Here is a 16939-nt window from a genome sequence, read left to right on the forward strand (position 1 = left end):
GTCATTTATGCTATTATCCCCTTCAAAAAAATACATTCGAGTGGGAGAAATATACCGGAAGAATAGAGAGAAGAAAACAATCAGGGGCAAATTTCAATATATATAGGGAAAAAGCCAATGGAAAATCCCAAACTATACTTACTGTGATTTAGTTATCCTAAATTTTTTTGTGACATCAAAAACCTTAAATTATGCTCACTATGACACATTTACCCTAAAATTTTTCTCGTGACATAAAAAATCCAAAATTTGTACCCATGTGACACATTTACCCTTTATCAAGATTCCATTAGATGATATTTTTTAGCCAAAACAACGTCATTTTTATTTCACTTAAGCCACGTGGACGCGATATCAAAACTCTTGGCTTTCTGGTATCTATGTAGGCAGATTTTTAACGATTCTCATTGACAAAAATTTGACTGTGGGTAAATGTGTCACATAGGTACAACTTTGGGAATTTTAATATCACATAAAAAATTTAGGATAAGTGTGTCACAGTGGATACAATCTATAATTTTTAGTAACTTTTGCCCTATATATAAGTGTGATTGGACCTTCAACTATTTATGCCTAGGCTTCCTGTTAGTGCACGTGCTCTTGGAGGGGCTAAACCTTTTAACCCCTTTTGGGCTCGTCCTTGATTCAAAATATAATTTTGACGTAGAGATGTTATAGTTTCTAAAATACTATTTCATCTTAATACAACTTAGAAATATTTAAGCTCGTTTGGTTCCATTCATAAAGAGTCCATCAAGTAATCATATTTGAATCTAATTTACTCCATGTAATCAAATTTCATTGAATAGGTATTATATCGTGTTGTCTGGATGGACTAAAGTGTTATGCAGGAGTCACATGGCATTAGGCCTCATATGTTTTGGGCCTATCTTGGGTCTAATATTCTTGGAGTTGGGTCTTGGGTTGAGCGTTGGGGTATGAGGTCGGGGTGTTGGATTGAGGAATGGGTCTATGTACTGAGCTCCCAGTTCCAGCCACTAGGGACATGGGCCTGGGTGCCTAGAACTTGAGTCTGGGCCTTCGAGTCCAGGGTCAAGGCATTGGGACCCGGGTTTGCTCCTTGGAGATTGGGGTTTGGGTGCCGAGGACCCGGGACTTAGTGCCAACAAACGCCGGGGTGCTGGATCAAGGAACGGGTCTATGCGTTGAGTTCCTAGTTCCAGCCACTAGGGACACGGGCCTGGGCACCTAGAACTTGAGTCTGGGCCTTCGAGTCCAAGGTCAAGGCGTCGGGACCCGGGTTTGCTCCTTGGAGACTGGGGTCTGGGTGTCGGGGACCCAGGTCTTAGTGCCAACCAATGCTAGGGTTCTAGATTGTTTGTGATATATGGTCGTAGAATCCCAATAACAAAATGTTGTTTGGTGATCGTTTCTACAATTTTGAAGGATTCTCATTCAATGAGTAATTTATTTACCAATTTAGGTTTTTTTTTTTCAAAACATGAATGCTATCTTAAATTTATTGGAAATAAGGAGTGAAATGTGAATTAGACCTCATTCCTGTTTCTTTTGGTATTTGGTATCTCAGAATAAGAATGAATGGAAAATGGATATTGGGCATAAAAAAATACTTCGTTTTTTCATTCCCATGTTTTCATAAATGTGGGGTGAGGTGAAAATCTATATGAGAAAATAGCTATGACCTAATAAAAAAGGGAATTCCATAAGTGAAGGAATGTTTGTCACAAGAAAACATTTTATAAAGTCAAATTAGGTGAAGATATAAGCACCGGAAAGAAACAAACTTAATCTTAAAAAGAGTATTGTTAATGTGTAAAATATGGGCTCAAAAAGTCAAAAAAAAAAGGGAAAAGCAAAAAAAGAAAAAAAAGAAAAGAAAGGTTGAAAAGTCAACAAAAGAGAAATAAAAGGGCAATTCAACATAAAGAGACCAAGAGATTGCTCGGGAAAGAGAGAAAAAGAGAGAGAGAGAGGAAAGAAAGAAAGAAAAAAAAGAAGAAGAAGAAGAAAAGAAGAGGGGTTTTGTGCGCACATACCATGGTAGCTTTGTCAAGCTGGATTTACTATGTATCGCAACATTCGGTAAGTGCTCGTGCCCCTCTTTCGTCCAATTAGAGTAACTTTCATAATTAGGGCTTATATTCGAAGTTTTGTGAAAATCGAGCCGCGTAATTCGATTTTTGAGATGTTGAGTTATGAGATTTCATGGGAATAGTGGATTATGGCATTATAGAGCTGTGAATTTTGACAGGAGTCGATTTAGAGTAATGGTTTCATCGGGGTGAAATTTTAGGGTTTCGTGTGCGAATTCCGTGTTGCAAATGGCTTGAATAATCGTTTTGACTGAGCGATTGTTGTCGCGTAGGAGTCGTTTTGGTAGTTGAGCCATTTCGTAGTTGTCGTAGTGTTTTACTTGATTTTAACGTCGATTCTCATTTAATTGTTCTTTGGTTTTTGGGCATTTCAGGTAAGTGATGCTATCTCTTCTTTGAGTTTGTATAATTATATTTTGAAAATGAAAAGTATGAGACATATTATGTGCGAAGTGTGTTTTGGCTAAAGAGAAAAAGTAATATTTATGGCATATTTGATGCATAACTTCAGATCGAACATTTACTACACTATTTGTTATTTGAAATGTTTAAGAAGTGTTTATGAAATGAATTGCAAAAGGTATTCTGGTGGATGAGTTTAGTTGCGAAAGATTGTATGTTTTGTTTTGTAAATTGAATTGTGATATCGATTATGGATTTGGTTTTGAGGATTGTTAAGAATGTCGTTGTGGATCGGTGATAATGCTCAATGTCATTGTGAGCCTATTTAGGGGCTTGTTGGTAACCGATATATCATTGTAGATCGAGCCACCGAATTATAATAGGTGGAGACCTTGTCAAAGAGGGAATCTTGGTTGTCTTGTTACAATGCGTTGTGTCGTGAATATGGTTTGATATTGAATAATTAATTTGTCAATGGATGGACCATTTGACGTGTCATTTGAGATTGGTCAATGGAATTGACCATTGACGTGGTTTTTGTTAGAAATTGATCAATGGATTTGACCATTGATGTTTGTTATGATATTATTGATTTAACGAATGTTTTATGATATGTATACGGTTATGTATAACTCATATATGATTAGATATATATATGTAAAGAGTTGGATAATGAGTTTTTGGTATTGCTTATATTAAAGAGTTGGATAATGAGTTTCTGGTATTACTTATATATATATATATATATATATATATATCTATACATATGTATATATACATGGTAGCTGCTCGATCTGCTTAGAAGAAATACGCACTATTTATTGGATTGTTGTTGCTTAGCCCTCTCTTTCTCAATAGAGTGAGACCGTTATCGCGGAAACTTTTGGGAGTTGGTTTGTGGGTGGTTTGAGGCTAAGTCATTCCGGTAGAAGGACAGTCGTGTCATTCCCCCTTTCTGGTAAGATTTGAGGTGTGACATATTTTGTTATTAGAGCGTAGGATTTGATATTTGAGAGTAGATTTTGTGGGACGCTGCGAGTTTGTGTGTTAGTTTGTAACGCAATAATTTTTTTGTTAGGTCTTATGATGTATGTCTCTATTCGAGTCGGTTCCGATTCAGAGAAGTATGCTTCATCTTTTAAGGGATAACAAAAGCAAGCAAGATGTTACCTTTGATACTAGGAATATATTTTAAGGTTCTCGAGGTGCGTTCTGACAAGGAGTTTCCAGCACACAAATCTAGGACTTTGGTGGTGATTCTTCTCAACTCGCAAGATAAAAGAAGCAAGCAAGATGTTACCTTTGGTATGGGGAATATATTTTAAGGTTCTCAAGGTGCGTTCTGACAAGGAGTTTCCAGCACGCAAATCTAGGACTTTGGTGGTGATTCTAAATGTGTAGAGGAGTGGATGAGGTGAAAGGATCTAAATTCCAACTCCTAGGATAGGAGCAAGACAGGTGCTCAAGGTGATGGAGTTCGTGAAGGTTCTGTAGCTTACTCCGAGGATGGTCAACTAGAACATATTCGGTGGGACAGGCTCTATTTGGGTTGAAGACAAGCTTTGATTGTTTTGCTCATGAGAGTTGAGAGAGAATGACAAAGGGAGCTTGAGAATTTGTTTGATGGTTGAGATAAGTGTAACTTTTGAGGATGAAATTTTTTTTAAATAGGGAATAATGAAAAATGTGGGTTCAAAAAAGTCAAAAAAAGGGAAAAAGCAAAAACAGAAAAAGAAAAGAAAGGTTGAAAAGTCAACAAAAGAGAAAAGAAAGCGTAATTCAACATAAAGAGACCAGGAGCTTGATGGGAAAGGAAAAGAAAAAGAGAAAGGAGAAAGAAAGAAAGATAAGAAAGAACAAGAAGAAAGGGAAAGGGGTTTTATGCGCACATGTCGCGAAAATTTCGTCAAGCTAGATTAATTACGTATCACAACGCTTGGTAAGTGACACGCCCCTCTTTCATCCAATTAGAGTAGTTTTCGTAATAAGGGCTTATATTCGAAGTTTTGTGAAAATCGAGTTGCGTAATTTGATTTTTGAGATGTTGAGTTATGGGATTTCATGGAAATAGAGGATTATGGCATTGTAAGGTTGTGAATTTTGGCAGGAGTTGATTTTGAGCAACGGTTTCATTGGAGCGAAATTTTAGGATTTCGTATGTGAGTCTGTGTTGCGAATGGCTTGAATAATCGTATTGAGTGAGCGATTGTTGTCGCATGAGTCGTTTTGGTAGTTTAACTATTTCGTAGTTATCGTAGTTTTTTACCTGGTTTTGATGTCAATTCTCATTTATTTATTGGGATTATGAGATCATCGGTTCGAGTGAGCGTCGTTATTTGGTATTGTGGCATTTTGGGTGAGTGATGTTATCTTTTCTTTGAGTTTGTAAACTAATATTTTAAAAATGAAAAGTATGAGACATATTATGTGCAAAGTGTGATTTGGTTAAAGAGGAAAAGTGATGTTTATGACATATTTAATGAATAACTTCGGATCGCACATATATAACCCTATTTTTTAGTTTTATAAGTATTTATGAAATGAATTGCAAAATGTATTCTAGTGTATGAGTTGAGTTACGAAATATTGTATGTTTTGTTTTATAAATTGATTTGTGATATCAGTTATGGATTTGTTTTTAGGATTGTTAAGTATTTTGTTGTGGATTGTTGATGATGCTCAGTGTCACTCTGAGCCTATTTAGGGGCTTGTGGGTATACATACAGGTGAGGATATCCTTGTGGGCCGAGCTATCGGCTTATAATAGGTGGATACCTTGTCAAAGGGGGAACATTGGTCGCTTTGTCACAATGCATTGTGTCTTGAACATGGTTTGATATTGAGTAATAGATCTATCGATGGATAGACCATTAATGTGTGATTTGAGATTGATCAATAGAATGGACCGTTAACATGATAAGTTCATTGATGTTTGTTATGATATTATTGATTTAACGAATGTTTTCTAATATGTATACGATTATGTTAAAATGATATAACTCATATATGATTTGATATGTATATTAAAGAGTTGGATAATTAATTTCAGTATTGCTTATATATATATATGCATAGTGGCTACTCGATCTGCTTAGAAAAATACACGCTACTCATTAGGTCGTGGTTGCTCACCTCTCTCTTTCCCAATCTATTCAGATTCCTTGGTGAGTGACCAATAGAGCGAGAACGTTATCACGGGGGCTTTTGGGAGTTGGTTTGTGAGTGATTTAAGGTTGTGTTCTTCGAGTGGAAGGACAATTGTGTTACTCCCTCATCCATGGCACTTATTAAATATGTTTAATAGAAAAATACTTGATTTTTAAAGTATTGATTGTATTTATCACGGAGGTAGAAAATTGTAATATTTCCTTAATTGATTGTTTAACAAGAATCCTAAGAGCATTTTTTAATAATTTTTTTTAAAAAATTGACCCACTAAGTCAAATTCGAACTAACAAACAACCAACTCAAAAGAAAAAAAAAACCAAAGGGAAAATGACACGAACGATCCCCTAATTTTGGTCAAATGTGTAATGTCGTTATTAAACTTTTAATTCGTTCAATATGGTACTCGAACTTTTGTCCGATGTTCAATATAGTCCATGAACTTTTGAACATATCATATAGTCTAGAGACTACATTGAACATCTATCAATATTTTGGAGATTATATTGAACAAATTAAAAGCTGATGGACGAAAGTGTACATTGGCCCAAAGTTTGGGGACCATACTGCATAAGTAAAAGTGTAACGATGACATTGCACGTTAAACCAAAATTCATAAATCATTTGTATTATTATCCCAAAAATCAAAGTAATTTTAACTCAACTATCCAAACTAAAACCCGAAGTTAGTAACAATTGAGACTTTATAATGACTTTTTTTTTTTGCTAAATGAGACTTTATAATGACTTGGATCTGGATAATAAGTAATCTTTGTTGAAATATAGACTATCATTCCACTTATCGATTTAAGATTTTGAATTGGACACAGAGAGGTAGTGCCGTTCCTTTCGCGATTATGTATCCACCCTCCATTGAAATGATCAGTATCTTACAAATCAAGATGATCCGTACTACATGATTTACTCGAGTCGCCCTTAACCGAGTCGGAAATCGATGCCAGCCGCTCTTTCTCTGTTGAATTCCACCGTCCGATTCTTCCTTCGACCATAAGTCGAGTGCCCATAAAATGGGTACGAGGAACAATCTCGTACACGAGTGCGTGCGTGTCAGAGATTAGGTACCAAGAACTGCTGGAGCTCGCTCTCAACCTGGATCCGGGACCCGCCAACCTGCATATTCTCCTTCTCCTTCCTCTACCAAGCTTTTGTCCTCGTGGAGTAGAGTGAGATAACAAGAAGGAAGTTCACCGATTCTTGCATTCTGCCGGAACCAGAATCCAAGGATCGGTTGAACTTTGTAAGTATCAGTGGCCGAAGTGGCCGTTGCAGCTGCTGCTTCGACTCCGATGGATGGCGAGATTGGATCGAGCAGCGGAGCTCTCGCCACCTTTCAGTGGGGTGGGACGATCTCTGCCATGTGGGTTTGTCTCCCTTCGCTTCTTGTTTGATTTTCTTGAAACATTGGTTGCCCGATCGAGATGTGCTGATGATTTGGCGATGCGCGCGCGTGACAATTGAGCTCGGAGGTTCGGCGAAAAGGGATGATGGGGGTTCAGAACTCTGAAAGTTTTGCGGCTCTTTCAGCCCATTTGTGGCTTCCACGGTTTGCAATTTGAGCCACTTCCTGTACACTAATTAATCAAGAACTTGAATTACGGTGTAGATCAATTTCTAGTTTGGAGTCTGTGTCAGCTGAATTTAGCCTGGAGGATGAAAATGAAGTGTTTGATTGTTTGGGGGCACTAATGTGAAACTGAAATAAGACTGGAGTGTGGAAGTAGATAGAAGCCAAGCTCCACTGAACAAGAGAGTGGTAATTGTTTGGTTTGTTATGTATAAGCCTGGAATCTCAAGTATTAGGTGGAGCGAGAAATTTTGTAATAGAAGCCCTATAAAATCCATATTTAGGCGATGTGGGATTGTTGTCACCAGTGCTCTTGCAGTCTGTGGAGAACGATTGGGGAAGATTGTAAATGCGAGCGGGATAGAAGGATTTCCCATACGAAAGGCTTCAGCTATTAAGCAGAGTAAACAACATATGCAAAAGCCCATTAAGATCCCATCCATAGGTGATGCATGACTCTTAGTAGACTGGATCTCAGAATTCATTGGGATAGGACTAGGAAAGAAAAAATATATATTCTTTATCTCTTTTCTGTTAATGGAGTTGAAAAGCAAAGTATAAGGTTTTGATTTTCCGACACAAGTTTTGTATAGTTGCTAGTCCTGGCTTTATGATCTGAGTGTATATAAACTTCGTGTTATGTGGGTCAGTTGTTGGTGGGTAGCAGTGTAATGGCACATCGCTGCCTATTGCGTCATTAGTACGGCTCAAATCTGCACACTATTTAGTTGCATTTGAGAAGATTTTGACATGCTTCCAGGCTATGCCTCGTAAATAAACGACTGTTTGCTTGAATCATGTTTATCCCGCTAAACTTAGGGTCCATGTATGTACGCCGTATGGTTAATTTGATGGACAATGGAATGCCTACTGCGATACTGAATTGTTGCTAACTTAATCTCTTCCTAGTTAGATGATGTTGGAGGTTCGAACCTGCAATCATTGTTAGATACAAATTGGTGTACTTGTGAAGTAACTATGTCTTGAGAAGTGATGGAAGATTGTTTAGGAACTAGTGAATCCTTAGCCCTTAGGATCTTATAATGCAGTATGGTTCAATTGTTACATAGCAATGCATGTAAATAAAACACTGCAACTGTGTGTTTGCAATGCAGTCTGGTCCGGATTTGTATAAGTTTGACCAGAAAGAAGAGCAGGCATGGTTGAGTATTTGAATAAATCAAAAGCTTGTAGCATTTGTTGGACAAAAGAATTGAAGTAACGACTAAGCGATGATGCAAGGGTATTTTGCTTAGGTTTTAACTTGAGGTGGTGCTGCCTTGTGGTGGAATTGTGTGTGAGAAAGGAGCTGAGGAGCTCGGAATAGAGATATGGTAAGGCGAAAATATTGGAATATATCAGTCTAAAGCAAAATTATGTCATTTCAATCTCTTATTGGTTGTCGCGTATTAATGAACCAATTTCTTCTCCATTAAGTGAACCCATGTTTGTCAAATAAAGCCTAATTTCCTCATTCGACTATATTCTAGTTTGAATTTTGGCCAAAGGTCCTACTTTTTATGTGGTTCAGATTTATAAAGAGGTGCAGGTTGATAAGTTTTGGAATACCACACTGAATTGAAAAGGGAAAAACACTTCAGTTTCAGATGCCAGAGTTATATCATTATTTATGCCAAGCTTTAACTTATACAGAAAGATCGCACCATTACAAGAAGCTGTGCTATGTGATTGTGCTTCTTCAGAGGCACTATTCCTTCTGAGTAGACTAATCGGCATGATAGTTTAGACAGCATGTTATTGTTAAAGCAGATCACATGGCTGTGAAATAAAGATAATCGGCACGAAGATTTATGTTGGTTGGTCATACGACATTCTTAGAGGTAGTATTGTTGGGGAAAGCCTCTTAAAAGTATCATATGCACATTGAAAGATTGGGACTTGTAGTGACTTTGTCACAAGTGCTACAAATTTTCTTTCATTTCTTACTAATCCCTATTAATACGAGCCCTGAGTTTGCCATGCTATTTCCTTAATTCTGATTTGAGTTCTGCTTTATGCTTGGGGTATGCTAGGCGCTGGACTATTCTTAGCCAAAAGTATTTATTCACCTTCTTTCTTTCGCAGATTCTTGTTGATCATAAATCGAGCTGGGAGGAAATCATCCATGCAGACTACTGCTCTTGTATTGTATCTATTCACAAGTTTTCCCACTGTGCTCTTCAAAATTCTTAGGTAGATTGTGAATCATAGCTTTTTGTTAGCACGGAAAATGACTTAATTCACACTCACTTTTCTAGAAGACGTTCTTTGCAACCTTCTGTTTCGGTTACTTATGTTACCCAAACAATGATGCAGGGGACAGTTTGGTTGTTGGGTTGCTTTTCTCGCCGTCGCAGCCAACCTCTTCTTTCCTCGAACCATCACAGGTTTGAAACTGTCTCTGTACTCTAAGAACTGTTCCTATTGGAGAACTTGAACGTCAGAGTCACTGTTCTTCTACATTAAAAGCTTCTAACTAGCTCTGCCTGTTCATCTCTTAATGTGCAGTTTCTCGTTGTATCTTATTCGTCATAACTCCTGACTGGATCGTCAACGGACTACGTGACAGCATGGTGGGTGGCATATTTTGTCTAATTCTAGGAATTATACTGGTCATAAATGAGATATGGGGCATGGACGGGCTCGCTAATTGGTGTTGCAATTGCCATTGCTTCGGTTATTGTCTTGGGGTGGGCTTTCTCTTTTTCTTTACAATATATTACCTGTGTAAAGGTACTTGGTAGGCTGCGTGCTTCAAATGAGATGGCGATCTTGCACTTTTTGATACAAATCATGCTTGCTCGAGCTTTTCGTTGATGCTGAGCATTCACCCCGGTACTGAACTTGTTTTACTTTATTCAAGTAGTTTTCAAGATCAGTTACAGAGCAAGAAATGTGAGGATCCGTGTTCTCTATGTGAGCTCTGATGTGAATCTCACTGCTTCTAAAGTTAGGAGGGTCGACGAACCTCGTTAGAACGCCGAAAGAATCGTCTGTTTTTGTCAGACTATGAAGGAGACTCCTCGGTGTGGTAGGACCAATGTTGGATCAAATATAGGCAGCCCACTACCTCGAATTTCAAGACAAGCTTAACATTGCATTTACGTCTCGATTTAGCCTTTGACTTATCCATACCATGTGGGAAAATCTCCTGGTTTGCGTGAACAGATTTGCCAGAACATAGAACATTTCAAAGTCAACTTCGCCGCCTCTTTCCCGAACCTCTTCCTCAGTTGCCGCAACCAAGTAACTACCAACCATCTTTCGTCCACTTAAACAACAGTACAAACTTAAGAAACAATCAAACTTTATTGTCGTTATTTTAACAATGACAAAAGAAAAAAGAAAGAAATACTCTTGAAACTTTTGATTCGTTCTTCTTTTGGGTTGTATATTAGAGTTTTTGCTACCAATTGCTTGTTTTTTTTTATAGTGTCAGATTTGTTTCCCTGCTGTGGCCAGCACGATGACATGAGACAGACCCAGAAAATCTATGGCCTATGTTTTTGTTTTGGTCAGAATCTGTAGTCTATGTTAACCCACAAGATTGGTTAGCGTGTGTTGAACGATCTTCGGTGGCACCACCAGTGATTGGGGAGAAGAAAGATTCAAAAGTGTGCAAGAATTTTAATTTGCCTTCCCTTCTGGACCGTCAATAAGTGTGGGAATAAAGTAGAGCACCTTACGTAGATGGTAAGGTCCAACAATCCAAAAGCTGAAGCATTCGCCCCTTGCGTTAGTTGTCTCTCTTCCTTCAGGAAAGTCAATGTTCATAAAGCTTCCAAAAACCCCGCATAAAGCACCTGTCACAACCCCCTCCTTCAGATCATTCCCGAAAACAAAGAACAATGGCTCTCTTGTCTATCTTCTCCCTCATTTCAACCTTCGTTTTCTTCGCGTTGGCCTCATCACCTTTGGTGGTTCTTGCCCAGCAACCTTATGTGGGCTTGACCACAACAGCTTGCACCTCCACCGACAACTCCTCCTCGCAATTCGGATACACCTGCAATGGCCTCAACAGAAGCTGCCAATCCTACCTCATTTTCCGGTCCCGATCCCCTTACAACACGGTCTCGTCTGTCTCGGCTCTCTTGGCCTCGAGCCCGTCTCAAGTCTCGTTGATAAACTCGGTCGCCGGATCCGCAAGCTTTAGTACCGATCATTTGGTGATAGTCCCCATCACTTGCTCATGTTCAGGTCAGTACTATCAAGAGAATGCCAGTTATGTTGTCCAGTCAGGAGATAACTACTTGTCCATTGCCAATAACACTTACCAAGCCCTCTCAACATGCCAAGCTCTCCAGAATGTGAACAACATTAGTGCTTCTGATTTGTCTGTTGGTGCAAAAATTACTGTCCCTGTTAGGTGTGCTTGTCCAACAAAAAACCAGAGTGATGCGGGTATAAATTATCTCTTGACCTATGCTACTGTGGCTGGCGACGACATTTCTGATATTACTGCGAGATTTGGAGCAGATGCCACGGCTACTTTAAAAGCTAATAATCTCTCTGTAGGGGAAACCATCTATGCTTTCACCACACTTCTGATACCGATGGAAAATCCGCCCACGAGTTCTCAGACCACATCACCGTCTCCTCCTCTGCCATCACCGCCTTCTATCATTACAACTCCCCCAGGCAAAAGTTCGAAGACATGGGTTTATGTCACTATCGGTGTTCTTGGTGGAATTGCTGTGATTGCAGTGTTAGGCACAGTCGTTTTCTTTAAGTTCTTCAGAGGAAGGACTAGGAGAGAGAAAATTGACTCGACCATGGTCTTAGATAGCTTTGAGGCATTTGAAAATCCAAGCAATAAGAAGTTGGATGAGGACTCTCTGGATTTCCTCGATAGCATATCCAGCGTTGCGCAGTCCATCAAGGTGTATACTTATAAAGAGCTGCAAGCGGCAACCGAAAACTTCAGTTCCAGCTGTTTGATCAAGGGATCGGTCTACCGTGGCAAAATCAATGGAGATTACGCGGCGATCAAGAAAATGAACGGGGATGTGTCGAGGGAAGTGGACATACTGAACAAGATCAACCACTCCAATCTTATACGCCTCTCGGGTATATGCTTCGACGAGGGGCATTGGTACTTCGTATATGAATATGCAGTGAACGGACCCTTGAGCGAGTGGATTTACCAAAATAACAGCGAAGGAAGATTCTTAACATGGATGCAGAGAATGCAAATCGCCTTGGATGTGGCCACCGGGCTTGACTATCTCCACCACTTCACGACCCCACCTCACGTCCACAAGAACATCAAGAGCAGCAACATTCTTCTTGATGGCGACTTTAGGGCCAAGATAGCAAGTCTCGGACTCGCAAGATCGACAGAAGGAGAGGATGGAGGATTCGCCTTGACAAGGCACATCGTTGGGACGAAAGGTTATATGGCTCCCGAGTACTTGGAGAACGGTTTGATCTCTGTGAACTTAGATGTCTATGCGTTTGGCGTTCTCTTGCTGGAAATGATGACTGGGAAAGAGGTCATTTCTTTGTGTGGCGGAGAAAACATGCAAGCGTATGATGTTGTGAGTTTGGTGCTTACTGAGGATGGCGGGCACGAGAGACTGATGCAGTTAATTGATCCTTCGATGAGAGAGATGTACCCGTTGGACCTTGCCATTTACGTTATCAGAATAATCGAGAGTTGCCTGAAGAAAAATCCATCGGATCGCCCTGCCATGGATGAGATCGTGCAGTCTCTGTCGAAGGTCTTCACGGCATCATTGGCCTGGGAACACTAGAACATCCTCCTGAGGTTGCCAAGCTTCTGCATTTTCTTCGAGCTGTAATTAGATTGTTGGCACAGAGACTCACTGATACGGACAGTCTACATATTCGTTTTTTCTGTTCTCATGCTGAATACAAGATCCTATTTCATGTATATCTAGCGAAACAGCAAAAGAGATGATTCATTGCGATACCTTTGTCTTGTTGTGACAGGAACAGCTTTCTTTTTCTTTTTTTTGGTCGAACAGTTGCAGCTTTCGATATGTTGCATTTATGTCGAAAAGATTCGTACGAAAATTTGTGGTCAACTCTTGCTAGTTTATCCCTAGTTTTGGCTCACTGTTCAGTGTTTCCAGGGCACTGTTTATGAAAGGAAAATGAATATTACTGTAGTTTCAACTATACTTGCATTGATAAATCTACAAGTAGAGACAATTACAAGGGAATTCAGAAAGAGGAAAATCACGAGTCCAATCCAATGAGTTGTGAAATTTACAGAAACTAGTGCTTATCGGCTTTTATTACAAGATGAAAAGAGAAGACGTTTACGTGAACCTTGCGTCTCAAAGATTCAGCGAGCAATGGCCGGAATGATAACTTGAACTCTCTCATCTGCTTCAATTATTGTAGTCCAAGACCTTTCCAACACCACCGAAGACGACTGAGCAAGCACGCAGAGATTAAACGCAATCTCCGCCATGCTTGGCCTCACAGAAGATTCCTCTGCTGTGCACGCCTGGGCCAAGGTTGCTAGGCTCAACGCGTCATGAATTGGATAAAAGCTCTCCAAATCTGGATCCATCCATTCCATCAACCTCTCCTCTCTATTCTCTTCCGCTTCCAAGATCTCCATTACTTCTTTCATACCCATGGCCCGCTTCCCTGAGAGTAACTCAAGCAAATGTAACCCGAAAGCGTAAATATCGACCTTCAACATCGCCGCACTTGTAGCTGGTCTGGCCTTGGAGAAGTTTGATATTTTGGCCTTAAAATTGGAGTCCAGAAGTATGTTGCTTGCTCTGATATCTCCATGGACGATGCTCGGTTGAGTATGCTCATGCAGGTATTGGAGGCCATTGGCGACATCAAGTGCGATGCCCAATCTCTGAATCCAAGTGAGGAAGTTGACAGACTCTGAAGAGGACGAAGGCCTCTGGTACAGCCACTTATCGAGCGAACCGTTTTCAGCGTATTCATATACCATAAATAAGTTGCCGCTTGCATCTGACGAAACACCCATTAACTTTATCAGATTCGCATGGTTGACTCTCTGTAGAATCTTTAGCTCCTCCGTGTTTTTGCCCTTAGTTTCTGTTTTCACGGCGAAAACTTTCCCGTCAATTGTGCCGCGGAACATTGAGCCATCAATCCTAGAATTCTCATCAAGATTCATCGTTGCCTCCATGATCTCTCTAGCCCCATACATGATTGGCTTGCTCAAGTAGTCCGAAATGCTGGGAAGTAACTTATCTTGGATGACCTTCGTCTTGGATGACTCAGATCTACCTTCTTTTGAGAACTCCTTAGTTTTGATGAGATTTCTGTCCTCCCAACGGGAAGCATTCCGATTCAGAATCTTCGGGTCTTTCCTATGTAAACGGCGAACACAGACTAACAAAAACGCTAACCAGACGACTAAAATAGCTGCTGCTACACAGCTCAAAACTACAATAATCCACTCATGCTTGGATTCTTTTCTCTTCGGAGGAGCATTCAGCGGTTGAGAAAGAGCTGGCAATTGTGATACTGGTATGACGACAGGATGACCAACAGATGCAGTAAGATTCACTCCGTTGTTTTCCTTAACTATATCGCTAGGTGTCACGTTGAACTTTTTGGCCACTGATGAAAGTGCATCTCCGGGCTGCCATACATAAGTAACAAGAAGGTTGAAGCCTGCCTCGGAATCTGCTTTTGCCGGGCACTTACAGTAGAGAGGAATGGTGACTTTGGTTCCAATCTGCAGGATATTTGGATCGATCCCTGGGTTCATTTCCTCTTCGACTTGCCAGTTCGTGAGGTTCTCAAATGCTTTCATTGAGACCAGGAAGTAACTGTCACCTTCCTTGATCTGATAGGTTATGTTGGTGAAGAAACTGTTGCCACTGCAGCCGCACGTGATCGGTATGAGCAAAAGCTGGCCGGGGTACAAAGGGTCATCTTCAGAAGCCAGGTTGCTCGCCTGCGAGATGGATAAACGGCTGACACCGAACAGGTCGGAGATGCTTCCAAGGTCGATGAATTCAGGTTCTTGCGTGATGTAGGCGACGTATGTTGGGCATGAGGTCGGCGAGTTGGCGAAGCACGAGAAGTTGGCACTCGGTCTAGGAAGTGGTTGAGTTGTGATGGAGACGATGAAGACGAAGAAATGCAGAAAAAGTAGAGATTTTGAGGGGGAACGAAAGATGGCCATTTGGCTATCATCTAGGATGAATTGAACCTCTCAAACCCAAGTTTTATGAGGGTGAAGCTCTGAGGTTGGAAAAAGCCAAAAACCCATTCTTGTGTGAACCTTTCGCATGGAACTAGGGAACTCTTGTCCTAATAAAACCTGGAAGTAGGTTCTTGTTTTGGCTTTGAATCGAACAATTCTCATTTGGATCCAATGATTAAATAAGCTTTTGTGAATAGATTTTTTATTTTTATGTTTTGGGACAGATTTTGTGCATAGAGTGGAGTGAATAGCAATTTGACATGCAATGTATGTCTATAATTGAAAATAATAGGCGGCAACGGAATCTGTATTTGTTTTGGCTGGTAGTTGCTTTCGAAAGAGAATATGTGATGAGCATCAGATTAATGTAAGATGAGAAAACTCCGGTTCGGCCGGCGAAAGAGATCATCCTGCATATTTATCACACATAGAAAGTCAGCCAAACGATAGAATAAAACTCTTGAAGCCACAAATCTATCTTAAAAAAATTCAAATACCACAAAGAAACCGACAGAATATGATGTTGGATCGATAACTAAGAGGGATATCATACACGGGAGGATCGCTTGCGAAGTTAGATTTATTACCATTCGCGTAAGGATTGATGAAATGACTGCACAGAATAGGAGAACGTAGTTGCCTAGACTTCCATTTCGACTTTCAGCTATGAGACTCGCGAAGAATTATACTTCCCCCAATTTTTGTCATATCTTGAAATTGAACTCGAGTCAATTTCTTATTCCTGAGAGACAAAGTATTAGCTGCCTTTTCATCTGGGTTAACTGATTAAGTTAGCAAATTGATGTGAGGTTCCTCGCTGTAGACCGTAAACGGCTCAATATAAATTGGGAACTTTGTCTCATCAAACGATGCCTTAGATGACCCTTTGTTGGTAACCTACCAATTTGACTCGGGAACATGCTTTCGATGGACTAACCTCAAAGGCTCGAAGGTCGGCATGATGTTGCTAAACAGTTGAACAGAATGTCCGTTGAATGAGCTTACTTGCAATACATCAAAATAGGAAACTATGTTCATATGGTCCAACACAACAATAATTAAAAACAAAATAAACAAAGAAACAAGGAATGAATAAGGAAGCTCCAGGCCAAAGGCTCCCGCCTGAAAATTGGTTGTGTATGATAGTCTGACAGAACAGCAGAACAGCTGTGTCTCATCGTTTTATCTACTACAAATCAAGCATATAGGATTGAGCAGAAAGAACCATAGTGAAGGGGCCAAGCAGAAAATAGCTCTCCCACACACAAACAAATCGTCAGAACAAATCCCCATGAACATACGAAGCATGCACGGGAAGATGATTCAGCTGGTTGAAATAGAGTGCTTTCTGATATCCTGAAAGGTACAAACATATACAGACTCGGTCTCCGTAGATAATGAGAACCAATTTGGGAAATGCAACAAGATCTTCTAGCATAGACCATTGGATCATTCATAGACAGATGACCACATCTCCAGTCTAAGATTGACATGAAGTCTGTAGATGAATAAAGACCAAAACAGAAAGAATGATACAGT

General features: G+C 40.0%; 3 protein-coding genes across 3 annotated transcripts; 2 read left to right on the forward strand and 1 right to left on the reverse strand.

Moving 5' to 3' along the window:
* The first annotated feature begins 6477 nt into the window (after positions 1-6477).
* LOC115686541 (cold-regulated 413 plasma membrane protein 4-like) lies at positions 6478-10018 on the forward strand. Its single transcript, XM_030611881.2, has 4 exons — positions 6478-7020; positions 9313-9420; positions 9544-9614; positions 9736-10018. Exons 1-4 carry the CDS (start codon positions 6950-6952, stop codon positions 9969-9971), a joined length of 486 nt encoding a protein of 161 aa, XP_030467741.1. The 5' UTR covers positions 6478-6949; the 3' UTR covers positions 9972-10018.
* Positions 10019-10166: 148 nt separating this feature from the next.
* LOC115686522 (lysM domain receptor-like kinase 4) lies at positions 10167-13176 on the forward strand. The gene has a single exon (XM_030611858.2). The coding sequence runs from the start codon at positions 11076-11078 to the stop codon at positions 12978-12980; it is 1905 nt and encodes a 634-aa protein (XP_030467718.1). The 5' UTR covers positions 10167-11075; the 3' UTR covers positions 12981-13176.
* A 182-nt stretch (positions 13177-13358) lies between these two features.
* Positions 13359-16411, reverse strand: LOC115686531 (serine/threonine receptor-like kinase NFP). The gene is made up of 2 exons (XM_030611869.2): positions 15988-16411; positions 13359-15810 (listed from the first exon to the last, which is right to left on the reverse strand). The coding sequence occupies exon 2, from the start codon at positions 15377-15379 to the stop codon at positions 13538-13540; it is 1842 nt and encodes a 613-aa protein (XP_030467729.1). The 5' UTR covers positions 15380-15810; positions 15988-16411; the 3' UTR covers positions 13359-13537.
* Positions 16412-16939: the final 528 nt, after the last annotated feature.

Source organism: Syzygium oleosum, unplaced genomic scaffold (assembly GCF_021117445.2).
Source record: "Syzygium oleosum isolate NSW1041296 unplaced genomic scaffold, Sole_v2.1 Sole_v2.08, whole genome shotgun sequence".
Taxonomy (NCBI): Eukaryota; Viridiplantae; Streptophyta; class Magnoliopsida; order Myrtales; family Myrtaceae; genus Syzygium; species Syzygium oleosum.